Below are 26,541 nucleotides of genomic sequence, written 5' to 3' on the forward strand. Positions count from 1 at the left end.
ATCATATACTTTACCAAAGTGCAGAATGTCTGTGTAACTTAGACTGGAATTGCTCTTGTTTTTAGAAAGGAGGGGAAAGAGGAGGGAGGGAAAGAGAGGGGTGCAGGGGAAGCAAACTAGTTTTGGTTATAGAGAAGTGCAGAGACCATGGCCCTCTAAACTCAACACAGAAAGAACAAATACAAATACAGCAAAACCTTTGGACAGCAGAGGACATGCAGTGTATAAGAGAGACCTCCTTTGGAGTTGAAGATGAACCCCGTGAACACACCCACCCTAAGCAGAGAATACCAACAAAATTCTTGGGCCTTACAGAGCCAAGAAGATGAGAATTTGCAGTTGGAGAGACCACAGCAACTAGAATTCGTGAGACTAAGAACTCCCAGAGGACAGGCTGTGAAAAGTTACATCACTCTGGAGGTCTTGAAGAAACTGATTCTAATTGGTATGTGAACACAAAGAAACTACTAAGGCTAAGACAGTAACCAGAAATATTTAAAGCAATAAGCAAAAGCATCCAGCATTAAATAGCATAAAATATGCAATCTAAGAAAAATAAAAAGCAAAACTAGAACAATGTGATCTATAAAAAGAAAAAATATCAAAATTACTCGAAATAGCACCAATGGCAAATATTGTAAATCGGGTCATGGAAATGCCCATCTGCTCAAAAATATCAAGTCTTATGAGAGCAAAAGACTGTTCCTTAAAATACCCAAATCCAACTCTAAAGGCTGAAAAAGAAGGTATCTAAATAAAAATTATGCCAGAAAGGATAACAATAGCACATTGAACCTAGAGATGAGAGGGTCAGTGGAGTAGAAGAGAAACTAGTGGGATGGAAGCCAGCAGGGGGAGCAGCAGGGCCACTTGTGAGCAGAGGCCAGCAGGGGGAGCAGCAGGGCCACCTGTGAGCAGAGGTGGCTCAACAGCTTCCCAGGTCTGTAATGAAATCCCGCAAAAAGGTGGAACAACTACTACGTTTTATCGGACAGGAGAGTACTGTCCAGATCTTATAAAAACTATAAACAGTGAGGAAAACAAACAATGACAAAAATTCCACAGAAACCCACAGTATATTCAAGAAGTCATGATAAAATTTAAACGCAAACACAAGAAGATAAAACAGACACATTAAATGGAATAAAGATAAAGAATAAGAGTGGGTTTCTTTTCAGAATATAACGCAGCAATAAAACTTTCCCTTCCTGTTTCAAGGGGTTCTATTATTGCTCTTCCTTGTAGATTCTGCTTCCAAAGGTGTTAGCACACCTTTTGGAAACCAGAAAGCTGTCAGCTTACTTAGACTGCCATACTTAGGAAAATTAGATTTTAAAACTGAATGTGAAGCAGGCACACTAGGGACTGAACACTCACAGCCAGAGGGACAGCTCAGAGGCTAAGAGCACTGGCTGCTCTTGCAGACGACCCAAGTTAGGTTCCCAGCACCCACGTGGTACTCGCAACCACATGTAGCTCCAGGTCCAGGGATCCAACAACTTCTCCTGGCCTACATGGGGACTATGCATACACATGGAATATAGAATACACAAAAGGAAACTCCCATACAACACACATAAAAATAAGTAAACCTTTCAAAGCTGTGTTTCCTTTAAATCTAGAGTGGAAATAGCTAAATATTGTAGGAAACAAAAAGATTAGAAGTAAATTTAAGCCCAATCATACCAATAACACTTAACACAAAATGAGTACTCCAGTTAAAAGGCATGAGATGAAAGTAATAAATTCACGGAAGACTTTAAGATCTCAATACAGCAACTGAGAAGGAACACCACTGGTCCAAGCATGTGGCGTGTCCTACTCCGTGACAAAGTGTAAATGCATGCTGTGCAAGGGAACACTGCAAGCCATGTGGATGCACACTGGATCCCACACTTGGAACCTGTGCACCGTATTAAAGTAATTTATCAGCAGACTTCATGTGGAGCAGCAGATTGTGATGCTGTGTCCTCTGCAGTATGACAGGTAGGTCTACTCCACAGAGGGGAAGAGCATCAGAAACCATAGAGGAAGTGAAGAGGGGCAATTCAACAAAGAAGCAAACAGCATGGACTCCAGATATCCAGCTCACACATGGAGATACAGGGCCAGCCCAGCTGCAAATCAGCAGATGAGCGAGTGTCCTCTGCCTGATTTCAAGTTTCATCATCAGGCAGGATGCTTGGTCTAAAGATGCTTGGTGCTAGGAAACTGGATATCCAGATAGAGCTAAGCCAGAGCCTAGCGAATAGCAGGCCCAGAAAGACATCCAATTGATGTCTTACATACTACGTAAGGATTATGTAGTTCTCCATCCTCTCTCAGACCCTCTCTCCCAGCGTCTGTGTGCTGAGTGGCACTTTCATTGGGAATAAGGCATGTGCACTAACATGTGCTTGCTGCTGCTGTACTGTCTGTGGGATGGGACAACTGCAGAATGCAAGCACAAACCACCACTGCAATAACACAGAGGGCTTACTATACTAAAACGCTCTCGAGTTCCAGTCAATGGTTCTCCTCCACAAAGGCTCACGGTTACTAATGCTTTCTCTCTCCTACATGCCACATGATTACGTAGTCTGTTCAGATGGTTCCCGTCCCATTACAGTGTGCACTTGTGTTTTCTCATGGATTGATAGCTCATTTCCATTTAGTACTATGGAATGTTCCAGTCAGGATGTAGTTTATCTATACACTGCTGCACTGAAAGCCATGACAGTTTCTGAGGTTTAGAAACTATGCTATACGCATCTCTGTGTGTGGCTTTATGTGAACAGTTGGGATCCCTTTGGATAGATACGGAGGAGCCCAGTTCCTGGATCATACAGAAGAACAAGCTTCGTTTTGTTAGACACTGCCAACCTGGTTGCATCCCTGCACACTGCCACTAGCAAAGGGCTCAGGTGCCCACTGCCCCAAGTCTGAAGCACGACGGCCTCAGACTGTCATGCCTTTGTGTTCGCTGTCTATGGTAGTATGTCATCTGATTTTTTTTTTATTATAAAGTATCACAGTAATTTCATGGGGAAAGGGTAATGCTTCAACAACACACACATGCACTCACATGCAAAAGGGAAAATATGAACAGTGACTCACACCATACACAATAATAAAACATTAAACAATCAAAGCCAGACAATATCCCCCAAGCACTCAGAGGCAAACCTCAGCAACCTAGATCAAGCTAAGTCTTACTAAGACCTACACTTTTTAAAGAAAATCAATTAAAATATTCAAAATCGAAATTTATTTCACTCTTTACAAGATAAGTATAAAATGGAAAAGGCAAATAACTAGAAGAAAATGTCTGCATAATCGCTGGTAATTTATTCAAAATTACCTAAGTTTCAATAAACAAATAGGCAGGGTGCTGGAGAGATGGTTCAGTGGTCAAGAGCACTGGTCTTCCTGAGGACTCACGTTTGATTCCCAGCCCCCACATGGCAGCTCACAACCACTGTAATTCCAGGGATCTGACACCCTTTCCTCAACTCTGTGGGCAACGCACACATACAGTATACAGATGTACATGCAGGCAAAATATCAACACATAAACTCTTTTTAAGTTCATTAAAAAATAGATGATTTGAAAAGAATTTTACCAAAAAAGATCTATCATAGTAGGTAAGTGCATGAACATATGCTCATTTTTATTAGTCATCATGGAACTATAGACTAAAACCATGACATACCCTGCAGAACAGTGAAAACAATGGTCAAGCCCAGGTGGAGCCAGCCCCACGGGAACTACTCTGTCCTGCTGATGGGGACACAGGCACTTTGGAGAAGAGTTTGGTAACTTAAAGAGCTAGGCATGCGCTTACCACATGAACTAGTATTTATACAGAGAAATGAGATTACATCCGCAGAGACCAGAAATATGAGTATTCACAGTTGCTTTGCCAACAATGGCCAAACAGTAGAAACAATTCAAATGCCTATCATGAATAAATTGTGCCATACACTTACATGAGAATACCACAAGAGAAAAAGAAACAAGGGCCTAATGAATTTAGTTAATAAAAATAAATTTCAAAAGCATTGTTTAAAGAAGCCAGACAGAAAAGATTGTACTATATGACTTTATTATGTTATGACTGATGAAAAACCAAAGTGTAGAATAAACATCAATGATATCAGAGAGTGGTAGCCACAGGGGACTGACTGCAAAGGGACATAGGAAACTTCTGAGACTCAATTAGAGCAGTGTAATTATCAGTGGTTCAAAATAAACTCTTCACGGTAAAGAGCAATTGCTAATTTGATAACTCTGGCCAGATTCACTCGCCATTCAACATCACAGACTCCCAATTCATAAACGAGGCCTTGCGATTGTGCTGCCTCAGTAACAAGCTCGGGACTGGAGCAGCTTACCCTTGTACTTCTCTCTGCTCTCACATCTTAACAGCCAGCACTCAGCCCTGCAGCTGGGCTCTGCACACTCAAGCCTCAGCTCACCCTGTCTCTCGTCTTGGCCTTCTGTGGAAGTGGCTCAGTCTGCCCACTGGAAGCTGCTGCTCACCAGGCAGGCAGGAAATAGCTGTGTCCCTAGCGGGGCTGGTGCTTGCCACATTTCTTAGACAAAGTCCATTGATCTTAAGAGCATCCATCACATTTGATAGGGCAATATCAACCCAGATAGAAAGCAATCTCCCAAAATTTTGGAAGCATGTAAAACATGTGAAGCTTAAGAAAAATTAACTTCAGAAAGCAGCTTTCTGTAGATCTATAAAATATAAGAAATTAACTTTCTAAAAGATTTTTAATATAATTTCCTTTTATATTTATTGGCAGAAAGGGAAAATGATGAAGGACTGAGATGTACTTACTTGGATAAAGAATATCGGCGATCTCAAAGTCATTCACCCGGCAAATGGGCATAAACGAGTCCCTTCAGGATGCAGAACAGAGACCAGGGGTGTTAGATACTCATTTTCAGCATATTTCTGAAGATACTTCTCAGTGTTCTAGGGTCACGTAAGGTCAAAGCCCCCTACAGTGCACAGTCCTGCAGCTGACGTCTGCTTCTACAGTGCATGAGCGTTTGTGCAAGGACTACTTCCTGCATGCTATATAAACATTCACGCAGTACTAAGGCAGTCATAGACTCTACTTAGCAGTGCATATTCAGGATACAAAGCTAACAATTCCATACTCAGGGCATCTTAGACTGTCATGTCAGAGCACCCCGAGAGATGTCAGTATGGAAGGTGAAAAAAGTCGTCCTTACTCACAGGTGGAAGAACAAATTGCTGACCGGTAAGAAGCCCTCCATTATATGTGGATACATGACTTCTATGTTCACCGGCATCTGAATGAAATAAATCATAACGTTAAGTCACGAGTCAGCCGACCAAATGAGAAGCACCTTGAGCTATAAGAAAACTTAATCACAGGATCTGATCAGACGATAGTACTTCATTACAGGAAATCTGGAGACAACATGACTTGTAGTGCACAGCTAGAGTCAGCAGTAATATGTGATGTTTGGTTCCGGATGAGCACTTAGTGAAGATTTTTAAATGAATGCAATGACATTCACTCCATGCTGTACTCTCTCTAGTGCTCTCTTTCAACCTTTACGACCCTGCTTCAGAGGGACATCTGTTTGTAAAGAAACCAAAGCCTTGCGAAGTTCCACAGCAAACAGAGGGCAAGCTCTTTGATCTTTAAGAACATCTCATCACAAGCCAAAAGTGGCAGCAGGTATCTATAACAATCCACAGGAAGGACAGCCTGGGCTAATGAAACAGTTAAGGAAAAGAAAAGAAGAGAAAAGAAAAGAAGAGAAAAGGAAAGAAAAGAAAAGAAAGGGAAAGAAGAATCCCAATGGCATCCTACAGAAGTTACATCTTCATGGATCCTTGGACAATGACTTGATAATTTCATCACAAATATAATCAATCAAGAAAAATGGTATTTCTTACCAGACTATCTGGTTTGCCTTATTTCAATTACTTTAATCTTACTGCCTATCCTCCATTTTAATCTTAGTGACTGCCCTACAAAAAAAATTTTTTTTTCTGAAGTCTTAGCAGGTGTTCAGTAAAGTCTCTCACCTCCATATCTGCAAACACACTGTATAGAAATAGTAATTCCCAAGTGTTGTTAGGTCTTTCATTATAGTTTCTACCTTACTAACGATTCTCATGAATGATACTCTTTGCCTAAAAGTGTAGGATGACGTCATATAGGTGAAGGCAGGTACAAGATAGAACGAGGCCTGTCATTGGACAAGAAGGAAGGATGGGAGGGGGATAAGTTTTAGAAAGATAAGGTGACCAGAGAGAGAGAGAGAGGAGTGGAGAGAATATGGAGGCAGATGTTAAGATTCCTCTCTGCACATTTACAGGTTATTATGAATATTCTTAAGGGATGGATGTGTACAGGATTTTGTATGTCTAGATGGGCAAACTGTATGTTAAATAGGTAGGCAATTATATCTTATTAATTGGATCAGAAGTTATTGTGTTGTGTGTTCTTTCATGTGGTGATTTAAGTTCAAGAGAGTATCTGGTGGCTGGAGACACTAGGCCACCACGGAATTGGGATGTACATTTCTGATATGGTGGCACCTGCCTTGGGAATGATGGGTAGAGAGATTGTTGCCGCTCAGAGAGAAGCGATCAGCAGTGTGATATGGGATAGAGCAAAGCAGGTGAGAGGCTTTGCTGACTGAGATGAAGATTATCTACCACATATCTTGGGGCACCACGGTGCCAGACCTAGTGCGAGGTAAAAGACAGCATTATACTTTTTTATAATTTTACAGCAATATAAAAGTCCTTCGTAAGTGAGATCAATTTTAGATTTATTGGAAATAAAGTCAAGCAACCCTCAACCTTTTGGGCAGCATGCACTGTGAAGAGAACTGCTGTAACATCAAAAGCAAAACACTGATTGACTCTTAACTCACCATGTAGAAATGCTCCAGCCGGACCCCATACACTAACTGTAAGGCTCTCATGTAAATCATGTACAGGACTTCAGGCTACAACAGAAGAACAACTGTCAAGGTCTAATGCAGAGAGCTGTCATAACCCTCATCCTCACCCAATGCTACAGAATCAATGAATGCAATAAAAAGAATGTGAGAGGAAAAAAAATCACCTGGTTTCCCTCAAAATACTTTATAATTACTCCAATTATAACTAAGGCACTTAAAATTTGTGTGGTACATATCACTTTCTTCATATGTAATGAATAACTAAGGGAATTGGTCACTTCTGAATGAGAATTAATCTATCCAAATCCAGCCCAATCAATCCAACCACCCCAGCAGGGAGACAGGTGAGTCTTCCAGAACTATCAGGAACATGGAAATGCTGGAACACTCAGGGCTTTATCTATTTTTAAAGAAAGATCACGGGGACTCTCCTGGTGCTGCTGTAGATGAAAGGTCATCTCAGATTTCCAATTAGTTGCAGCACTTGGAATATTGGCTATTAAATTAATGGAGAAATAACTTGATTTAAAAACCTTATCATCTAAGTCAGTGGATCCCAAATCCTGGCCTGAGAAGTTGTCTAATCTGAACTCAAGTTTATTGGGTGAACAGAAAGGCCTGAGATACACTGAAAAAACTGTAATATTACCCAGCGCTGTATAATTCACCTTACAGGTCTGATATGTACTCTGAGGCCATTCCTTCCATTATAAGAACTGAAGTGCTCTGAGATAAACAAGCTTGCAGTCTGCATGATAAAAGAAGGCTTCCTATTTTATAACTCCAAGGCCAACATCGGAAACTGGAGGGAGACTTTGGGATTTTGCTATGACATACAAATAGCTCATTTTTGTATTTAATAACCAGACACATAAAGAATAACACCTGTCAAAATAAACCAGTCCCCACCTGGGGCATAACGTAAGAAAATTAATCTGCACGCTTCCGAAGAAGATGGTCTGGAAGCATGTGTGTGCAGGAAACCGTTTGGAATAAATCCTGTCAAGCTCCCCAATAAATGATACCTTCATACCACACTCCAGTAATAAAAAATTTAATATACTTTAATATATCTATGGTTTAAAGCCCTTTTTTTCTTTAAGGAAAACAACCATATTAAAGAACCGAGTTCCCAACGGGATGTAGAAGGTGCCCCACATATAATCTTAATGTTATTTTAAAATTATGCCAGGTGAGAGATTTCTTTCTAGATTAAAAATGACTGGCCTACAACAAACGTAAGGGCACATGCCTCTGTTCCCACACTACAAACCTAGTAGCTCACTCTGCTCTTCAGTATCAGTAGCTACAGACAAAGACAAGCACAGTTTACCTTCGGGTTTGGAAGAAAATCGCTCTTGGAGAGGTTTTTGCCATCCGCTCCAGTTAACAGTTTATTGCGAATATGAACTACAATCTCAGCTATGTTGTATCTGGGGAAGGACAGAGTTTCCATTTTGGGAGTCTCCTCCTAGTCTGAAAAGGAAAAGAGAAGGAGCAAACACAGTCATGGTTCTTACTATCTGGGATCTCAACAGAAAACAACGACCGAGCTGAGCTTGTTCTGACCACAGTAGTGCTATCATTAAATATCTGAGCAAGGTAAAGAATTTTAAGCCAGGCATGGAAATGCACACCAGTGATCCCAACACTTAGGATGTGGAAGTAGGAGGACCAGAGGCTCAAGGTAATAATTATATGGAAAATTCTAGGCCAGCTTGGGCTACATGAGACTGTCCTCTGTCTCAAAACCAACCAAACAAACAAAAAGATGCATTTTATTCATACATACATACAAACACAATGAAAAAAAGATAGTGTCTTATCCTAAAATAAGTTTTATAGCAAAGTAACAGTCATTTTCTGTTAATTTTCCTCATGTTTTCTTCCATAAGAGATAGAGGCTTTGAGTTGACATACAATAGGAAAATTATGTTATTGTCTTTGTACACAAGAGCCAAGACATTTAACATTCTTAGCTAAGAACTGTTTCTCAAAGCTCAAGGCGGGCAGTATCGGCAGCAGAAGGTAGATACAAGCAATACTGACACAAGGTAGAAAATAAAATTGGATCGTATTTGATTGCACTGTTATCCTCAGTACACACTGTTCATATTAGATGGCTAATACAATTTAAGATGCAGGCAGGCGAGCTGGAAAAAAAGGAGAGGAAGAGGGGGAGAGGGCAGCCTTCATTTAAAGCACAAATCCCTTTCAGCAGAGCAAAAACAGCAAAAGCTCATTTGTCCTCATGTATAGAGATAACAGAGTATTCCTACTGGTGTCCTCTTAAAATAGTATCTGTCGTAATTCTATCTCCCTTATACATCCCGGGGCATGATTAGCAATGTTTGGAGATATTTTTAGTTGTCAGAACAAAAAATCCAATTGCTAGAGGCCAGGCATTCTGACAAATTCCCTAGAATGCTCGGTGGTCTCTCACTGCAGTGCTGTCTGTCCATTCATTACTTTCCAGTGTGGGCAGAGACCGGGCAGGAACATACTCAATTCTGCAAGCAAACTGAAATGGCTTATGGCTTACAAGTTTTGAAGTCTAGGCTCTTGCTGTTTCTCAGAAGAGGTATGCTGTCTTAGTCAGGGTTCCTGCACAAACATCATGACCAAGAAGCTTCCACATTGCTGTTCATTACCAAAGGAACTCAGGACTGGAACTCAAGAAGGTCAGGAGGCAGGAGCTGATGCAGAGGCCATGGTTTGCTCAGCTTGCTTTCTTATAGAACCCAAGACTACCAGCCCAGGGATGGCACCACCCACAGTGGGTCCTCCCCCCTTGATCGCTAGTTGAGAAAATGCATTATAGCTGGGTCTTATGGAGGCATTTCCTTAATAGAGGCTCCTTTCTCTGTGATAACTCCAGCTTGTGTCACGCTGGCACACAGAACCAGCCAGTACATATGCCTAGAAAAAAGCTCCAGCAGAGTTCTTGCCTCTCCTCCCAGTAACTGGAAAATGCCACTGGCTGTCAGATAACGCCCCGATTCTGCTTGAACCCTTCAAAACGCCAAAGATCCAGGAACTCTAAAGGCTATTTCTTTCTACTCTAGTGTGGCTCTAGTACTTAGAAGACTCTTCCCTACACCACTGGGAAACGCCGCTGCCCCCGCACTTCTGATCCTATTTTCTGTCCCACAGAATGCAAGAAATCCCTACTTAACAGGGCACTGCTTTCAAAAGCAATGTGAAGAAAAAAAAAAAAGTAGTGACTTCCTTTCTAAGCTTCTCTATTACAAGATTACTTCCATACTTGGGACCATTCCTTTATGACACTTTAGAGACCCTATCATCTGTGAACGAGACGGATATACCTTCTTCTAGTCATGCCAACCAAAGTCAGTCTAATTTGTACCTAAAATGGGAGTGGTTTCTGGCAAGCATCAAGCTGGCAATAATTATGTAGTGGACACCACTAGGTGTCCTAGCATTACGTTCTAAAACCATCCTTAGGTCAATGTCAGCAGCCACAGGCTGAGGCTTTAATCTTCATCCTGCTCCCCTTGGACGGGATGCTCACAGGTTGTTTTACTCAAGCTTCTGACAGCCTCCCCAGGACACTCACTGTCCCTAACAAGCCCTCCATAGATTCAATTCATCTGCGAGAGCAGCTCAGGCATAAGGAAATGCCTACTACTGGTTTACTACAGAAGATATTATGAGGGATGAACACCGGATGAAGAGACAACCAGGGCCAAGGATGTAGGAGGGACTTGCAACCTAGAGGAACCATAATGTGTGTATTTATCCCAGAGTTACTCGAAATCAACCCTTTAGGGTTTTTTGTTTTGTTTTGTTTTGTTTTGTTTTTGGGGGGGGTCCTTTTTTTTTTTAAAAAACAAGTTTTATCCTTATAGGTATGACCAATTTCATCAATGCTGAGTTTCAAGAATCAGAGAACAGGGACCAAATGGCCAAGTCCACAGGGCTGTCCTAGTTTTCTAGTAAAGCAACCAGAGGCTGCCAAGCAACAGCTAACCAGAAACATACAAAAGTTCACTTATCACCGTAAGGATTCCAAGGATTTCCGGATCTGTAGCCAAAGAATTGGACAATGGCAAAATGTATATTTCACAATATCAAACTGTCCTACTGACGTTACTACTCCTGAAATATTATTTTGTCAATATCTTCCTTTGTATTAGTCTATGTTTGCGGGTAGGCAGGTACATGTAGAAACCAAAGGCAGTCTCCGGTTTTGTTTCTCAGGTGCCACCCACCCATCTTTCTTCCCTTTGATAAACGGTTCTTGGTTTAATCAAGAGATGGTGACGCAATGGAGATACATAAAAAAAATCGCCAAGCATTTATCCAAACAAGTCCCACAGACAGCACTCTTGTGACTCACGCCTGTAATTTCAACACTTGGGAGATGGAAGCAGTAGGATTAGGAATTCAAGACTAGCCTCAGGAACACAGAAGGTTCGAGACCAATCCGGAATAGATGAGACCCCCGTCTCAAATCAACACACAAGTTTTTAAGTTAGCGAGCCCTTGGCTTGCACCCGGTCCTCCTGCGCTCGCTCGCTCGCTCGCACTCACCTGCAGTCCCAGTAGCTCACCAAAGAGCAGTTACAAACCGAGCAAACTCCTAAAATCCACCGGCCGTTGTCACTTTTCAAACCAGCCGCCTTTCTATGCGAGGCCCGCCCCTTTCCGCACAGCGCGCTTCCTTTGCGACGGATGCCTGGAAAGCTCAAAAGACCTACGGTGGGTGTGGCTTGACGAGTGGCGGAGTATGGCGGGCTCCAGGTCAGCGGAACCATTGTACAGGGAGTTGCTTCTAGTCGAAAGCCCGACTCCGCCTGTCCAGGAAGCGCAGCAGTTAAAGAGAGGAGTTCCGGTGGGCGTTTACTCTGTTGTCCCAGACTTTGGAACTTTGCCTTCAGCATCCCAGTTAGCGAAAAGACAGACAGTTTCAAGCCGCCTTCTATTTGGCTCAGAGAGTAACAGGGGATAGAGGATGTGTGATTCTCAGATTAATCAAAGGCATTATAGAGAATCCAGGAGTAATAGTAACAATGTCACTATTTGATAAGCTTTGATGGGGTCAAATTCTGACCCCATTGGATATTTGTACACATCATTTCACCTAAGGTTCCTGAAAGCTTTGGGGCGCGGACGCGAATGGATGGATAGACATTGTTAAATTTAAATCTTAAATTTACTCATTTTGAGGAGTCAGTATAGGGGGTAATAAATCCAAAAGCACAAACGTACAGGAACATGATTCTACACTTTCCAAACATCTCATGAGAGGAATCACTAGTTCATCTCACTTTGTGGCTTGCTGACATTACACGTAACAAAGAATATAAAGAACTTTCTATTCACGAATGTTATAATATCCTTTGAATATCTTTACTACTTGATTTTGAATAAATAGGCAAGATGTTTAATTGTTATATTCTTGAGCTAATGTTATAGGACATAATTTCATATAAATAATTGGAACACGACTATACTGAAAATACAGTACAATTTAACAAGGAAAATTCTGGCGAGGTAGTTGTATAAACCAGTATATTCACTGGGTGGCGCTGTTGTATTGATTTTAACATTACTGAGACTTTCATTCCAGTTCATTTTACGTAAGTAATCAGAACTACAGTGATAAACATCGTACACAATGTTCTGGATTTTTTGTTTAAAAAAATTCTAAATTTATGGGCTTTAAAGTGCATGTTCAGAGTCCTGGCTCAAGAAGAAAAATAGCATTGAATTCAAGTAGTTGTCTGCACTTTATTTCACTTTAATCGTTTTAACTTGTTAATCTGTTTGCCTCTTCAGCCACATTAATCTTTAGGAAAGATTTTGAAAATTGAGCTATACATTTGAAATACTTTATGTAGTACTAGTCTGAAGCTATAAAACACCTAACCTTTGCTGTTTGGGATGAACTCTGAATAAATGCAAGGAAACACAGACCTGGCATTGTTCTAACCCCTTAAAATATGTTTCTCACCTTCACAAGAAGTTATATCATTTTAGTGCAGTTTATATAGACACCCTTCTGAATCATCAGTCAAACAGATTTAATACCATGAAAATATTTGTTCAGTGTGATTATTAATTCAAATTTTATGTTCTAGTAAATTTCCAGTACTGACTTTACGATAGCCTGTGGTGTTTATAGTATTTCAAGGGAGCTGACAAGAATTTCTCAGGGAAAAAATGTTGAAATTAATATATTCTTCAAACCATGGTTGGTTGCTTGCCTCTAATGTCAGAACTCCACAGGGAGAGGCAGGGCAGATCTCTGTGATTTTGAGGCCAAGCCTGGTCTACATAGTATCAACCTGTTCTACATGGTGAGCTACAAACCCTCATCTATCTATCTATCTATCTATCTATCTATCTATCTATCTATCTATCTATCTATAGATATATATATATCTGTGTGTGTATTCAAAACAACAAAAAAGAATAGAAAGTTAATATATTCTAATTTTCAAAATGAACTCTTTATGTCAGAAGTAGTTGTATTGCCCATAATCCTAGCACCCTAGGTAGAAGAAGGGGTCATACAAGTTTGAAATCAGCATGCTCAAGAGCATATGCTGGGAGACCCTGTCCCAAAGTAACAACAATAAAGTAATTAATTATGACATACATTTTCAGAGTGTGCCTTATCTAGGGTCTTACAGAAAGAGTATAAATGTACTATAAGTGAGAGTAATACAATTCTTTACACTTAGGCAAGCCTATTGGTCCTAGAGGTAGACAGTCTAAGGACAAAATGCCAGGAAATCTAGTATCTGGTGTGAGCTCCTCCCTGGTTCATGGTTGGCCTTTGGCAGGGCTGTGATCACATGACGGAAGGGCAAATGACTCCCCCTCATCTCAGTAATGAAGACTTTACCCTCGGGAGGTGATTATTTTTCAAAGGACCCATCTCCTTGTCTGACCACCTTGGGAATTGGGATTCAAACATGAATCTGGGGAAGACACATCATAAAAGTAGTTATAAAATGAAATCAGGAATAGCAGAAATCAGGATTGACTCAAGGGACAGAGAGTTTTTGTTTTGTTTTGTTTTAGTTTTTTTTTTTTTGTCATCCTGCTCTCTCCGCTAATGTGGTGGATTATTTTATGATAATTATTACTCTTGTCTAAACCGAATCTTCTAATATAAATATACCCTTAGAAGAAAATTATTACTAATTCTCAACATCTTTTTATAACTCAAAAAACAAGACCAAATGCATGCCTTTCTAAATACTAAGTAAAAGAAATGTGATTTCGTTGTTTTTAAATCAAAGGTTTTGCTTGAAAAATACCATATGAATGATGGCAATGGTAAAATCTATGTAAATTCAAAATCAATACGTGAATATTGTTACATTGCAATATTTCCATTTATGGGGGCCAGAAAGGTGGCTCAGTGGCTAAAAACACTTGCTGCTGCTTTTCTAGAGGACCTCAGTTTGGTTCTCATGTTCATTTAGGTGGCTCACAAAATCTGTAACTCCAGTTCCAGAGAATTTCATGCTTTTGGCCTCTTCAAAGAGGTCAAGATGGGGAGATATCTTTAAAGATAAAGTGGAGATGATTCCATTAGATATTTCAAGAAATAAACTTACTTTGGTGAGGATAATTCATCTGACTGGCATCATTCCAGGATTGAATAGACAGTTGTTAGGGAAATAGCTTTTTAGAAGTACTTGTTTTTCTATAAAGCTTTGTTGGCCTCTGAGAAAGTTGTGTTTCTAGTATTGTGTGATATTTTAATGCACGAAAACCCTGCACCCTGGCTTTACCTGGTTCTAGTTGATACAAGAGACTGCATTTCAATTTTGACAACTTGAATAGCTGTGCTACTTAGATTGTTTGTCAACTTGACAGATGCTAAAGTCATCTGGGAAGAGGGAACCTCAACTGAGAAAATACCTCATCACACTGACCTGTAGGCAAACCTATGGGGGCATTTTCTTGACTAATGATTGATGTGGAAGTGCTTAGCCCAATGCAGACAGTGCCCCCCTGCGCAGGTGGTTCTGAGTTGTACAAGAACACACACGGAGCAAGCCATGAGGAACAAGCAACTTTACAGATTTTCCCATGACCTCTATGTCAGCTTCCTGCCTTCAGCTTCTACTAGGACTTCTCTTCATGATAGATTGTGTTCTAGACATGCGAGCCAAATAAACCCTTTACTCCCCAAGTTGTTTTCGGTCATGGTGTTTTTTTCTAACAATAGAAAGCAAGCTAAGTCAATATCCCTCCTGTTTTCCCTCCTTTCACAGATGGTATTCATACATCTTTATAACAGAACCTTCTCCCCTCAATAGCCTATTTATAATACACACACAAAATACCCAGACCTTTCAAGGGTGTCGATGCAACAACCATAGCTCTCGACTCATAGGGAATAAAAGAGTTTATTCTTTAGTCAAATATGAGTGAACAATGGCCCAAGGACCTAGATCCAGCACTATCCCACATAACACATTCCACCATAAAAGCATCGGTTTCATATTGACAGAGTAAAAGAAGGTCATAAAGTATTTTCCATGCACATTGGTTGGACATCCAATGGGCAGTTTGCAGCAAAGCTGGAAAAGTCTGTTATGGGTCTCCATATTATGACTTTCTTAGCTTTGCAGTTGGTGGAAAAATAATGCTATGCTAAGTTAACATATTCTAAAAGGTTTTTTCTAATAATCACAGAGATTTTATGTCATGAACTGAGGTAGAAAATGAAGGGTGATTAAGTTATTTAAGACAAACCTGGGTAATTTGGCTCTGAATCTTAAATAGTTCAGCTCTTCATAATCACAAATTTCTAATATGGGTGTGGAGCTCACAAGTTCACAGTGAGCTCTGTCATTCCAGCACTTGGGAAAGGGAAGGCTGGAGGATTGGAAGTTTATGGTACCTCTGGTACCCAGCAAGTTTGAGGCGATTCTAAGCTGCATGTGATTATGTCTTAAAATAAATTAAAAGATAAAGTGGCTTCCAAACAGTTAATCATCCTTGTAGAATCTTTACCTTAGGTGTGCTTTATTCTGGAGATGTTACAGACTCCGGAAGGTGGATGACTTGATACCTTAGTCTTATCAGATTTCTGTGTTGTTCAGGGGACCGATTTCCTTCCTTCTTGTTTGGACGGCCATCTTTATGAGAACATTTTGTGCTTTCTAAAGTGTTTCTATGTTCATTATTACTAACTTTCATTTTCTGTGTTCTCCATGTCTGCCTTAAACTTGTAATCAGAGGATGACCTTTGGCCGCTGGTGGACAAGACCTCCACCCAGCCTAGAACTTCTTGAATGTGCAGGGCTGGAATATTTTATATTCAGAGCCAAATTTTCTTGGTTTATCTTAAATATCCTTGATAGACCCTCATTGTGCACCTCAGTTCATGTCGTAAAATCCCCATGACTGTCAGATAACGCATCCTCTACTCTAGGACATACCGTCATTCTTAAGAGAAAGAATAAAGTTATGGGCTCTCCCACGCTCTTCTTTTGTCTTAAACATATAACAGCTTTGGCCATTTGTTCATTTTACTTCCTTCTGGCTCTATTCATTAGCAAGACTCCCTCTAAAGATTTTCTCTGAAATCATGTGAAGCAAAGACATACATACATACATACATACATACATACATACATACATATATATATATATATATATATATATATATATATATATATATAATGCATTCTACCGTGCAGGTGAATTTCCTCGTGAAAACCATTTTTTTCCTTTGGCTGAGGAATTCTTGGGATTTTGTTTGTTTGCTTGCTTTCTTGCTTTTGCGTGAGGAAATTGTTTTTATTTTTGTTTGTTTTATATCATTTTTATTTGTATGTCTGTCTGTCTGTGTATGAGTGTCCATGAGAACCAGAAGAGTATGCCATCTCCCCTGAGGATGTAAGGCAGTTGAGAGTTGCCTGACTGGTGGGAGCTGAGCTGTAATCACTTTCAAGAGCAACGCGCCCTCTTTACTGCCACACATCTCCCCAGTTCCTACTCGAGGGCTCTCAGTCACAGTAACTCTGATTCAGCTTCACGAGAACAAGCCTGCCAACCTACAAATGTCCCTATCCTGACAATGAGTTATTTATTTCTTTTCTGACATAGCCTCAGCAAGCAGACACACAATCATGTGAGACATGAGTATATTTCACCCCTTTTATGTTGTTATTGTAGCTTTGGCAGAAATCATAGGAGCAGACCACATAGATGGAAGGCTAAGATCTTCAAACGAACCCTCTAACCAGCCAGAAATGGCAGGTATGACAAAGAGTTTGCACTGTCAATATAGAGGTGGATTAAGCGAGGCTGGCCAGCTGGTAAGCCTCAGAGATCAGTGTGTCTTCACCTCCCAAGCACTGGAATTACATGCATGTGCCACCACACCTGGATTTTTATGTGTGAGCTGCAGGTGGAACTCGCATCCTCACGATTACATGCAGAACATTCTACCAACTGAGCGTCTCCATAGCCCCATACCTGTGCTAAATGCAGCTCCTAGCTAGGTCGTGGTGCCGAATCCTGGGACATTATCCCCACTTACTTTAGAAGCCAAGGTTATCTCGCCTTGCATTACATTCTAGAAATTTCTTAAGGTTTTTGTTCTCTCATTCTCTGCAAGGGACCAAATTGGGGGAAAAAATCATTGAACTGGAAAACATGGAGGACCAATCCTGGTAATAATACTTGCAATCACAGCGTTGAGAAACAGAGGGAGGAATGTGGGAAGTTCACAGCCGGCCACGGTCCACCAGTTTTCTAGGTTTTCCATTACATTGACAACAATCTAAATGGCTTAAATAACATCTATCTGTTGTCCCAGAGCTGAGAAGTCCTGAATCAGCAGATTTAATACTAACTCCTGAGAACTCTCAGAATGATTCTTTTCCATGTTCGTCATCTTCTCATGAGTTTCCGGCAATCTTTGATATTCTTTTTTTTTTTTTTTCGGAGCTGGGGACCGAACCCAGGGCCTTGCGCTCACTAGGCAAGCGCTCTACCGCTGAGCTAAATCCCCAACCCCTTATTCTTTTGTTAATAGACGGGTCACCTCAATTTCTGCCCTTATCTTCCTATAGTATTTTCTCATGTGTGTCTGTGTCTAAATTTCCCCTTTTATAGAGGCATCAATCATGTTAGATATGGACCACCCTAATGACTTTATGCTGAAAGACCCTAATGGCAAATATTATCACACATTGATGTTTAAAGGACATGTTAGGACTCTCCAACATGTCTCTTGGAGGAGGACACAGTACAACCCATAGACATGATTTGCAGTACCATAAGCCCTTAGCTGAATCTCTAAATTGCCTAGTGGTTCAAGGCAGGACAAATGTACCAGCCTCCCTCAGAAAAATCACTAGATTTCTCTCTCTGTCTTTAATTGGGTACTAATTACTTATTGACATGCTGAATACATGGGCTTCATTTTATGTTTCTTAGAAATAGCTGTATAAAAACACTGTCTGGATAGGTTCAAAGAGAACAAACAGAAATTAATTGCATTAGTGCCACTTCAGCCTTTGCACATTAAAGTTTCCAACAGAAATGGATCTCCCTCAACCTACTTAGCCATCAGAGCCTGTGAATTCTAAAGCCATAAGCTGTACACAGAACGTTAGAACAGAATAACAGCTTAGAAACAGGTCAAATATGTTCCCAAGTCTCAAAAGGGTGATAGCATGTTACCTTACTGATCCCGATATTTAAGATGTGTAACCAGCTATTAATGTTGGTTACAGAGTTACCTCCATGCGGGCAATAGGAGGGTCCCCTATGACTCAGTTTTGTAGCACCATGCAGTGACGCACCATGCAGTGACGCACCATGCAGTGACGCACCATGCAGTGACTGACAGAAGACCAGTATACACAGTTACGAACAGATGGTTGAAAACAAAGTCAAGGAGTATTCTACTCAAGAGAAGCTTAATAGGTAGAGATGTCAACAATAGATGTCCCTGTCATCTTACTCCTTGTTTATCTTCCAGGTCTTGAGGCTCACTGCAGAGCTCCTGCAAGAGCATAGTAGAAGATACTGAGGAGGGCTTCCCAAAGAACCTGGGAGAAGAGCGAGTTTGTAGGCTCGGAGGAGTACATCACTCTACTTTAGATATTCTGAAGGCAGAAACTTACCAGTATGGCTTACTCCTAGGGCCTCAAATCATCAAAATAAAGAGGATGGACTTTGTGTTGTCTACCTTTAAAATATGTGATGAGGTTTATTGAAAAAGATAGAATACTTTGAAGAGAATGAATCATTCCTAAGGCTCCCCATGAATGCTTGCAGCTTAGGGTACAATGCAAAATCCCTAATGCAGTGTGTGAAGCCACAGGACCGAGAGAGTGACCCCATGCCCCACTGCAGAGTCTAGCAGGACCCTGGGGGGAGGCAGCGCTGGAGTGAGGATCATTTGAAAAGTAAACATCTCCCCAAGAAACTGAGCACTCTGTTCTGACAGAGACCAATACCAACAGAACCATCGAAATTGAAGAGAGCCACCAAAAGCTGAAATCTCATAATACTAACACTTTAAACCAGTGTGTGGCTGCTTTCATACAGTGGCTCTGCTTTGAATGCCTCTCCTCCCTGCCCCCAACTTTACAGGGAAGAAAAAGACTGAAAAAGAGCAGTGGGCCCTGTGCCACACACACACACACACACACACACACACACACACACACACACACACACACACAGCCTCATGCAGGCCTGGAACTCACCACGTGACCCAAGCTGGCCTCCACTCTAGCCTCCCTCTTGCTTCAGCATTCTAATGCAGGGATGAGCTGCTCTGGATTCATCACATGCAGTGTGATCAGACTTGAAAGCTCTTGTAATCCAAAATATTCTTATTGGCTACTCCCAGTGTTTTACTCTCCAATCCTTAAATAATCAATGCACTAGCCATTAAAAAATCCCGAGATCCTCCCAGTTAAATACAACTAACACAAACACTTATTTTACAAACTTATTCTTATCACCTCTTAGACATCACAATGACATCAGCAGTACAAATGCAAAAAGAGGCATTTTGTGTATGTGTGCAATTATAAACACCTGAGCCACTGTACTGTACTAACAGGCCTAGGAAGTGTGCTGTCTCCCAGGAGGAAGGGACTAGCCTCAAGACATCAGTAGAATCTTTACAGAAGACATGAATGACATTTGAGCCAGTCTTTCAGGAAGGAGGGCTATTGGATCCATGCCAGCCTTTAATAATTTGTTCAGACTGGTTCATGAGGTTGCTTATCCACATAATTGTCAGGAGCCATCATAGAGGAGCGAAAAACTAGCAGGTGACCTTCCTGAGAGATGGGTCTGCCTTGGATTAAAATCTACAACAGCTCTGGTAGGCAAGGTGCAGGAGAGATCCATTTTAGGAAAGCTTCCTGTTATTAATTAATATGTTATTAATATGTTATTAATATGCCTTTCCTGTTATTATTAAATATATAACTATAGGAATTAGCCCATCTTTTTGAGCAGATCTCTGCAGATCTATGAAAATATACTATCTTGTAGTAATACTATATAGACAAATAGATAATAATTCTATAGATTTCCTGATTTGATTCAAACAATTATATAGGAGGAAAATTTTTAGAGATGTTCTTACTTGCTAGAAAGATCTAATAATGTTAGCATCAAGAATAGAAAGTGCCCACTCCTCAGAATAGTAAGTAGAGGCTGCATCATAGGAAATATAATGAGGTTTCATAATCACACCCATAAGAGAAATAGAATTTGGGGCAATTTTGTGTACAAGGATAAACATTCAGGTCTAAGGATATAGTCACAGGAGTGCACTGTGATAAGAAAAGGCCATGGGAAAACTGTTGCTTTGAACTTTTAATGAGTATATTATGATGAAACACTGCTTTCATCTTAATATCAACATCCTTGTGTAACTCCAATTTTATGTAACAATTTATCTCTGAGGTAATTTTCTAGACCTTTTTGGCTAAGAAGGTACAAAAGGACCAGAGGAAAAAAAATAAAGTTATTGGTTTTTTGGTTGAATGGTTTGACTTGAGGAGCTTTGCCCCATCCATCCATCCATCCATCCATCCATCCATCCATCCATCCATCCATCCATCCATCCAAATGTCTATGTCTGTTTGTCTATATGCTTGTGTGTAGGGTATATGTGAATATGTGTAAGCATTCATGAATAATTGTGGAGTTGATTGTGACAGTCAGGATGTGGGAGTTTGAATGATTGAATGTATATGTGTCTGCATATTTGGCTGTATACAACATCTTAATCCTTTTCCTTTCCTTCCTCTCTGGCTCACAAAGAGTTAACCTGCCAGGCCAGCAAAGGGCTTCTGGCTGTCTGGTCAGAAAAAAAGGGAGCACTAGCAATAAATCCTTTCACTAATTCCCTGCTGCTAAACAGTACGTGTTAATTGCCAGATATTAATGCTCATTAAAGCGCAAGTAATAAAGAGTTAAATTTTTAGAACTTAATGAAGCACAGCACAAAAAAAGAATTAAGTAAAGCACAGAGAGTTATAATGTTTAGTAAAGCACAGAGTTAGACTAAAGAAGTCAGTGCTTTTTAACCATAGAATAAGCAAGAAAGTTTTTAGAATCTTTTGGAAGTTATCAGTAAGCGTTCAATAGAGTTAGAGAGCTAGAAGGCCAGAGACCACCCGTCTCTAAAGCAACGTCCGATGCTGTGTCCCATTTCAAGCCCATTCCAGGCCAGGCAGGCTCCCAGAGCATAATGAGTAGATGATGCAAGGAAGAGGTTGGAAAGAAGGTCCTCGCTGAGCATCCTGGGAAAGTAGCAGGGGTCATGGGAGAGAACCACTGCTGGAAGTGGAGAACCGAGATAGTGACCAAAGTCCTCTTGCAGAGTCTGCTTTCCCTGCTCATCAACCATCCCAGGGCCTTTTAATATTCATGTCGCACTTAGTAGGTAAAATTTAGCAGTGACCAAACGGGTTGGTACTGACTGTGAAGGCATTACTATTCAAAACAACATATACGAATACGTAGAGAGTCCGTAGGCTAAGGTTTGATAGAGCCAAGGATGCTAGCCTTCTTGTGAGCACACAGAGAGGCCTTACGCTTCTAGCGTTCTTCTGGCAGGCTCCTGTTTTTTTTTTAACAGCCCTAGTGGTGATAAGTTGTGCAGTTGAATAGCAGCTAGTCTTGAGGTTTGGAGAGTCTTTGAAAATCTTAAAATAAAAAAATTCAATTTCAAAACTAGATTTGGAGTGCATTAGTGCTTTAATCATACCATCTGTAATAAATGATGATCTCGGACCCTTCGGTCTTTGATATGATGCCACCATTTCAGATCGGAAGTACACATTTGAAAGGCATTCTTCAAAATATTATAGGTGTGTTGCAAGTTAAAAATACAGGACTGGTGAAATTTCAATTGCAGATACAGAATGAAGGTTTTTAATACAATTATGTTCCATGAGGTATTTGAATTGTAAAATGTCAAAAATATTATACTTGTGTGTTCTGCATTTGAAATTAAAATTTGACAATGCATTCCTAAACCTTTATTAGTCCTATGTCCTCATTTCCATCTCAGCTTCCTTTGGAAGGTAGGTACCAGGAAATGAAACAGGAAGTCACCTACAGATCTCCAGGGCCAAATGCAACTCACACAAATGAGGACTTTACAAGGTGAAAGGGATTCCTTTGCAAGAAATATATAGAGAGAGCTACAAAAGCAAGAGGAACCAGAGAGTGCATGGCCTGAGAATGGAGGTGGGGAAGGTGGAAGACTGCTGCTATTCAGTTTGACTCAGGCCTGTGTGGGTGAGGGACAGCAGCAAAGACTGGAAAGTTAAGACAGGCTGTAACCCAGGGAGTCTGGCCAGAGCTACAAGGATGGGGGATGGAAGTCTTGATGGGTAAGGAGTCTGACTTGGTGATTTTTTTTTATCCATGATGAAATTGCACACCACTATAGAAAGGGTGAGGACCAAGATCACCCCTAACTACACACCTCTAAGGAAACCTCAGGCCACTTGTGTTGTCTCTAACATACACCTCAAGAAATATGTAAAGTAGAAGGGAAATATGATAAAGAAAAATCACCAACTTAGATGTAAAAACATCCCGAGTTCAAATCCCATGCCACACCCCCCATGATATCATTTTCCGTCTCTGAACTGCAATTAACCTTATACTTGAAAGAGACAAACAATGCTCTTGTTATGCCTGGAAATAAGGAGTAACTTTCAGCACACAGGGGAGGCTCACTACATAACCAGGTAAGTTACCATTTCACTTATTACTCGGTCCCTTTTAGCCACTAGAGAGTCTTTCTTTAGGTAAGGAATGTACTCTGTATAGGTAGAAAACATTGTCTCAAAATAGTCTCATTGCTCTTTATAAAGAAATGATGTTTAGGAGGTGAGGGTGACATCCCAGCACCATAATGACAAAAACAAATGAAAATAAGGGGTGAGGGGGCTGGGAGGGACAGAGGAGGAGGAGAGGGGAGCTTTGGAATGAAGAATCGCATACTTGTTTTTGACTAAAAACAAAAGCAGAAAACCAGAAGCAAATATTTAGAATATTGGGTCCAGATAATTTCCTTACATGATTTGCTCAACACTAAAGATTTCTGTCCTAACTGGAAACCCTCACAATCAGACTAGAGGCCCCAAGAGGAACTTATGCCTTTACTTCATTCTGAAGGGAAACTCAGAACCACGACTTATTATCTGTAGTCTAAGCTGCAGCCAGTAGGTGAATCAGAGTCTCACACATGCTGAGCATTTGATGAGTTTAGCAGAACGCTTGGACTCAGGAGCTGGGAGAGTTAGAATGATGATAAGCATGGGATAATGATTCTTTTTAAAGACTCATTCTGGGATCTGGAGGGATAGCTCCATGGTTAAGGTCACCTGCTGCTTTCCAAACTAGCCTGATTCCCATACGGTTTCTCAGTCATCAATAACTCATGTTCCAGGGGATCTGATGCTCCCTTTTGGCCTCTGCAGGCACTGGACACACACAGCATACACATGATACATGGAGATAACACACACACACACACACACACACACACACACACACACACACACACACACACGTAATATTCTGGATAACTGAAAGAGCTCCTGGTTTTCCTCCTGCCCCAAACTCCACCTCAGCCACCTCCATTCGTATAGAATAGGCTACAACAACGGAAAATGTTATCCAGTTACCCCAAAATGTTCTGTGCCAAGTCACAGTCTGAAATCACCAGGGCTTAAATTCTGTGTTTGTAGACAGTGTGCCTCCCTACTTTGGCATTTTTCATTCAAAAGTAAATTTCATCTCTTCTCCTCAGAGTGTCTTGCTAAATGTATAGGACAGGTTGGCAGCTGAAGAGGAAATTCCCTTCGCCTTTCCTTTCCCCACAGGCTTGAAGTTTGGTTATTCCAATGCAAGTAACTTGAGCTATGTCCTTGCTTGTCCTCACACTTTGGGCTCAAGGTCAGTAGACTTGGTTGGAGCACAGCTGCGATTCATTAAGGTTCTCTGTTACTGCTATGGAGTAGGCGTATGGTTCTATCTGTCCCAGAAGACTAGATTTTCAGTTGTTTCCTTGGGTATCATGTTTTTGCACTGCTTCTTTCTTTGTTTTATTAATTCTGGATTTGTGTCTGTAGGGCTCCTCAATGGACTATCATTGAGATAAAGATGTCCTTCCCCTCTGCGGGTATGAACTCCTTGAGACTCATGAGTCCTGTTGAGGACTCTCACAGCTGTCGCTTGGTAGTGGGTAGAGCATCTTCAGTCTTAAAATAGATGCTGAAGAGTAAGACTGTATCCTGGAGGACTGCTCAGGCATAGCACTCGCCACTTTTAACCCAGTGATTTGCTTTAGGACTTTATGCTCTGCGACCCAGCCAGGACTCTGTCGAGTTAGACGAAATAGCTGAAGGATGTGACGTCTCAGAGCCTGGAGTTCTGATCAGGTTTATTCAAGACAGAAACATCTGGCTCCATGTCTGTAATCCATGAGCAGATGACTGCTTCAGAACTTGGTTCTGATTGGTGAGTGGCCTCTAGAACAAGAGGACTCTCTACTTTATTCAGATGAGAATGGCAAGGCCAGGCCTCCCAGTGTGTCTCCATGCCTTAGACCAGCATAGAACAGAAAACCTGAGTCACATCTTAGGAGGGAGTGGCCAGTCAGTGACCATCTCCCTCCGGTATTCCTTTCTGCCCTTGGTAGAAAATGGAGGATTTCACTGTCTTCCTTATAAAACAAGGTAATGGAAGCTTTGGCAGATGGGGCTAGCATTGAAAGCTACAAACCAGGAAGTAGAACCTAATATTCTAAAGTAATATGTGATTTAAAAAAACTCATGAGTCATTTTTTTAGGAAAGGTCAATTTCTACCATTTCTGAAAATAGTAATAGTAATTTTTTTCCTCTTAAAACTCTGAGGCTACCATCAATAGGAAGGAACAGTGTTTTTCTCTCCTTCATGTAAGAAAGAGTTACTTCGACTTAGTCAAAGGATAGCATGGCGATTTCTATTCAGGGACCACAGTACTGGCTTCTAGAAAACATAGAGCAGCAGTTTTTAGTTCTCATTTCATTCATTTAGTAGCTTTCCTCAGAGAAACTACCCACTGTTTGTTTTCAGGTCCCTGCCACCACAGGAGGATACCTCACATGCAGTGATGTGGTTCAAGATTCACAATACACGGACACATACACCCTTCTAGTCTTTATGGTGACAATAATCCTGTACGGATGTTGTCTTCATTTTACCAAAGAGGCATCTGGGATACACAGAAATTGAAGGCCCTTGATAATAAAACACTTAACTTGAAAGTGCAGTAGTAAGGTAAGACCAGTGAGTTCCACTGAAGACTTCAACCATTCACTGACAAAGGCCTCCTCATTATCCCTCCTTTCTGGTGTTACAGCTCCTCCGAGTTTACAAAAGATGTGCAAATATACAGAACTTTTAGGTTACCTTTTCTCACCTGGCTTCTCCATAGTCTTAGCAATTAAGGAAAGAGCACTGGCATTTTAGACACCAGATTAACACTCCATAATAGTTCATTCTTCCCTTGTAAGGTCTAACTGATGGTTCTTGGAGTTGTACAACTGAACTTTCGACTGAGATGTTTCGTTCAAAAGTCCATCCCATTTAGTTTTCTTTTGCGTTCTTTCGTTGTTCAGCACAAGAAACAAAAGAGAAAACACTACTTACTGACTTACTAATTCTGGAATTTCAGAGGCAGGATTAAGGAAACCAATGGGACATCCTCTAACTGTGTGTCTCTATCATAGATTTTTTTTTTCCTGCAAGCATCCAGGTGCATAATTACCAGCCTCACCAGACACAGTAGTCTCTTGGAATCTGATCATTGTTTGGTATGACTAGGTATCTTTGTAGCTATGTTTAAGCACATTGTATCATTCTGCCCCTCCAAACAAGGGCAAAATGCAATCCGAGTAGGCAAGGCTTAGTCGCCAAGTCCATCCATTAATCATGAAAAGCAGAGAAAGGAGACTCAATATGGTCTTATTGGAAGGAACGCATGATGGGTTGGCTTTAAACAGAGGAAGATGTTGGGCAGAGGTCAACATATTATCATAATGATCAAGGTATG

The 26,541-nt window shown here is 40.8% G+C and overlaps 1 protein-coding gene and 1 pseudogene across 1 annotated transcript in view; one reads left to right on the plus strand and one right to left on the minus strand.

The window, feature by feature from the left end:
* The window catches only part of Nuf2 (NUF2 component of NDC80 kinetochore complex), a 29,091-nt gene extending 17,481 nt beyond the window's left edge, over positions 1 to 11,610 (minus strand). The window contains exons 1-5 of the mRNA NM_001012028.1: positions 11,501 to 11,610; positions 8,280 to 8,422; positions 6,917 to 6,991; positions 5,235 to 5,311; positions 4,830 to 4,891 (exon numbers count right to left, since the gene is read on the minus strand). Of these exons, the coding sequence (NP_001012028.1) occupies positions 4,830 to 4,891; positions 5,235 to 5,311; positions 6,917 to 6,991; positions 8,280 to 8,402 (337 nt within the window). The 5' untranslated portion in view covers positions 8,403 to 8,422; positions 11,501 to 11,610. The remainder of the gene's footprint in view (positions 1 to 4,829; positions 4,892 to 5,234; positions 5,312 to 6,916; positions 6,992 to 8,279; positions 8,423 to 11,500) is intronic.
* Positions 11,611 to 11,696: 86 nt separating this feature from the next.
* Positions 11,697 to 26,541, plus strand: part of Timm23-ps7 (translocase of inner mitochondrial membrane 23, pseudogene 7) — a 76,940-nt pseudogene continuing 62,095 nt past the window's right edge.

This window comes from Rattus norvegicus, chromosome 13 (genome assembly GCF_021556685.1).
Source record: "Rattus norvegicus strain SHRSP/BbbUtx chromosome 13, alternate assembly SHRSP_T2T, whole genome shotgun sequence".
NCBI lineage: Eukaryota > Metazoa > Chordata > Mammalia > Rodentia > Muridae > Rattus > Rattus norvegicus.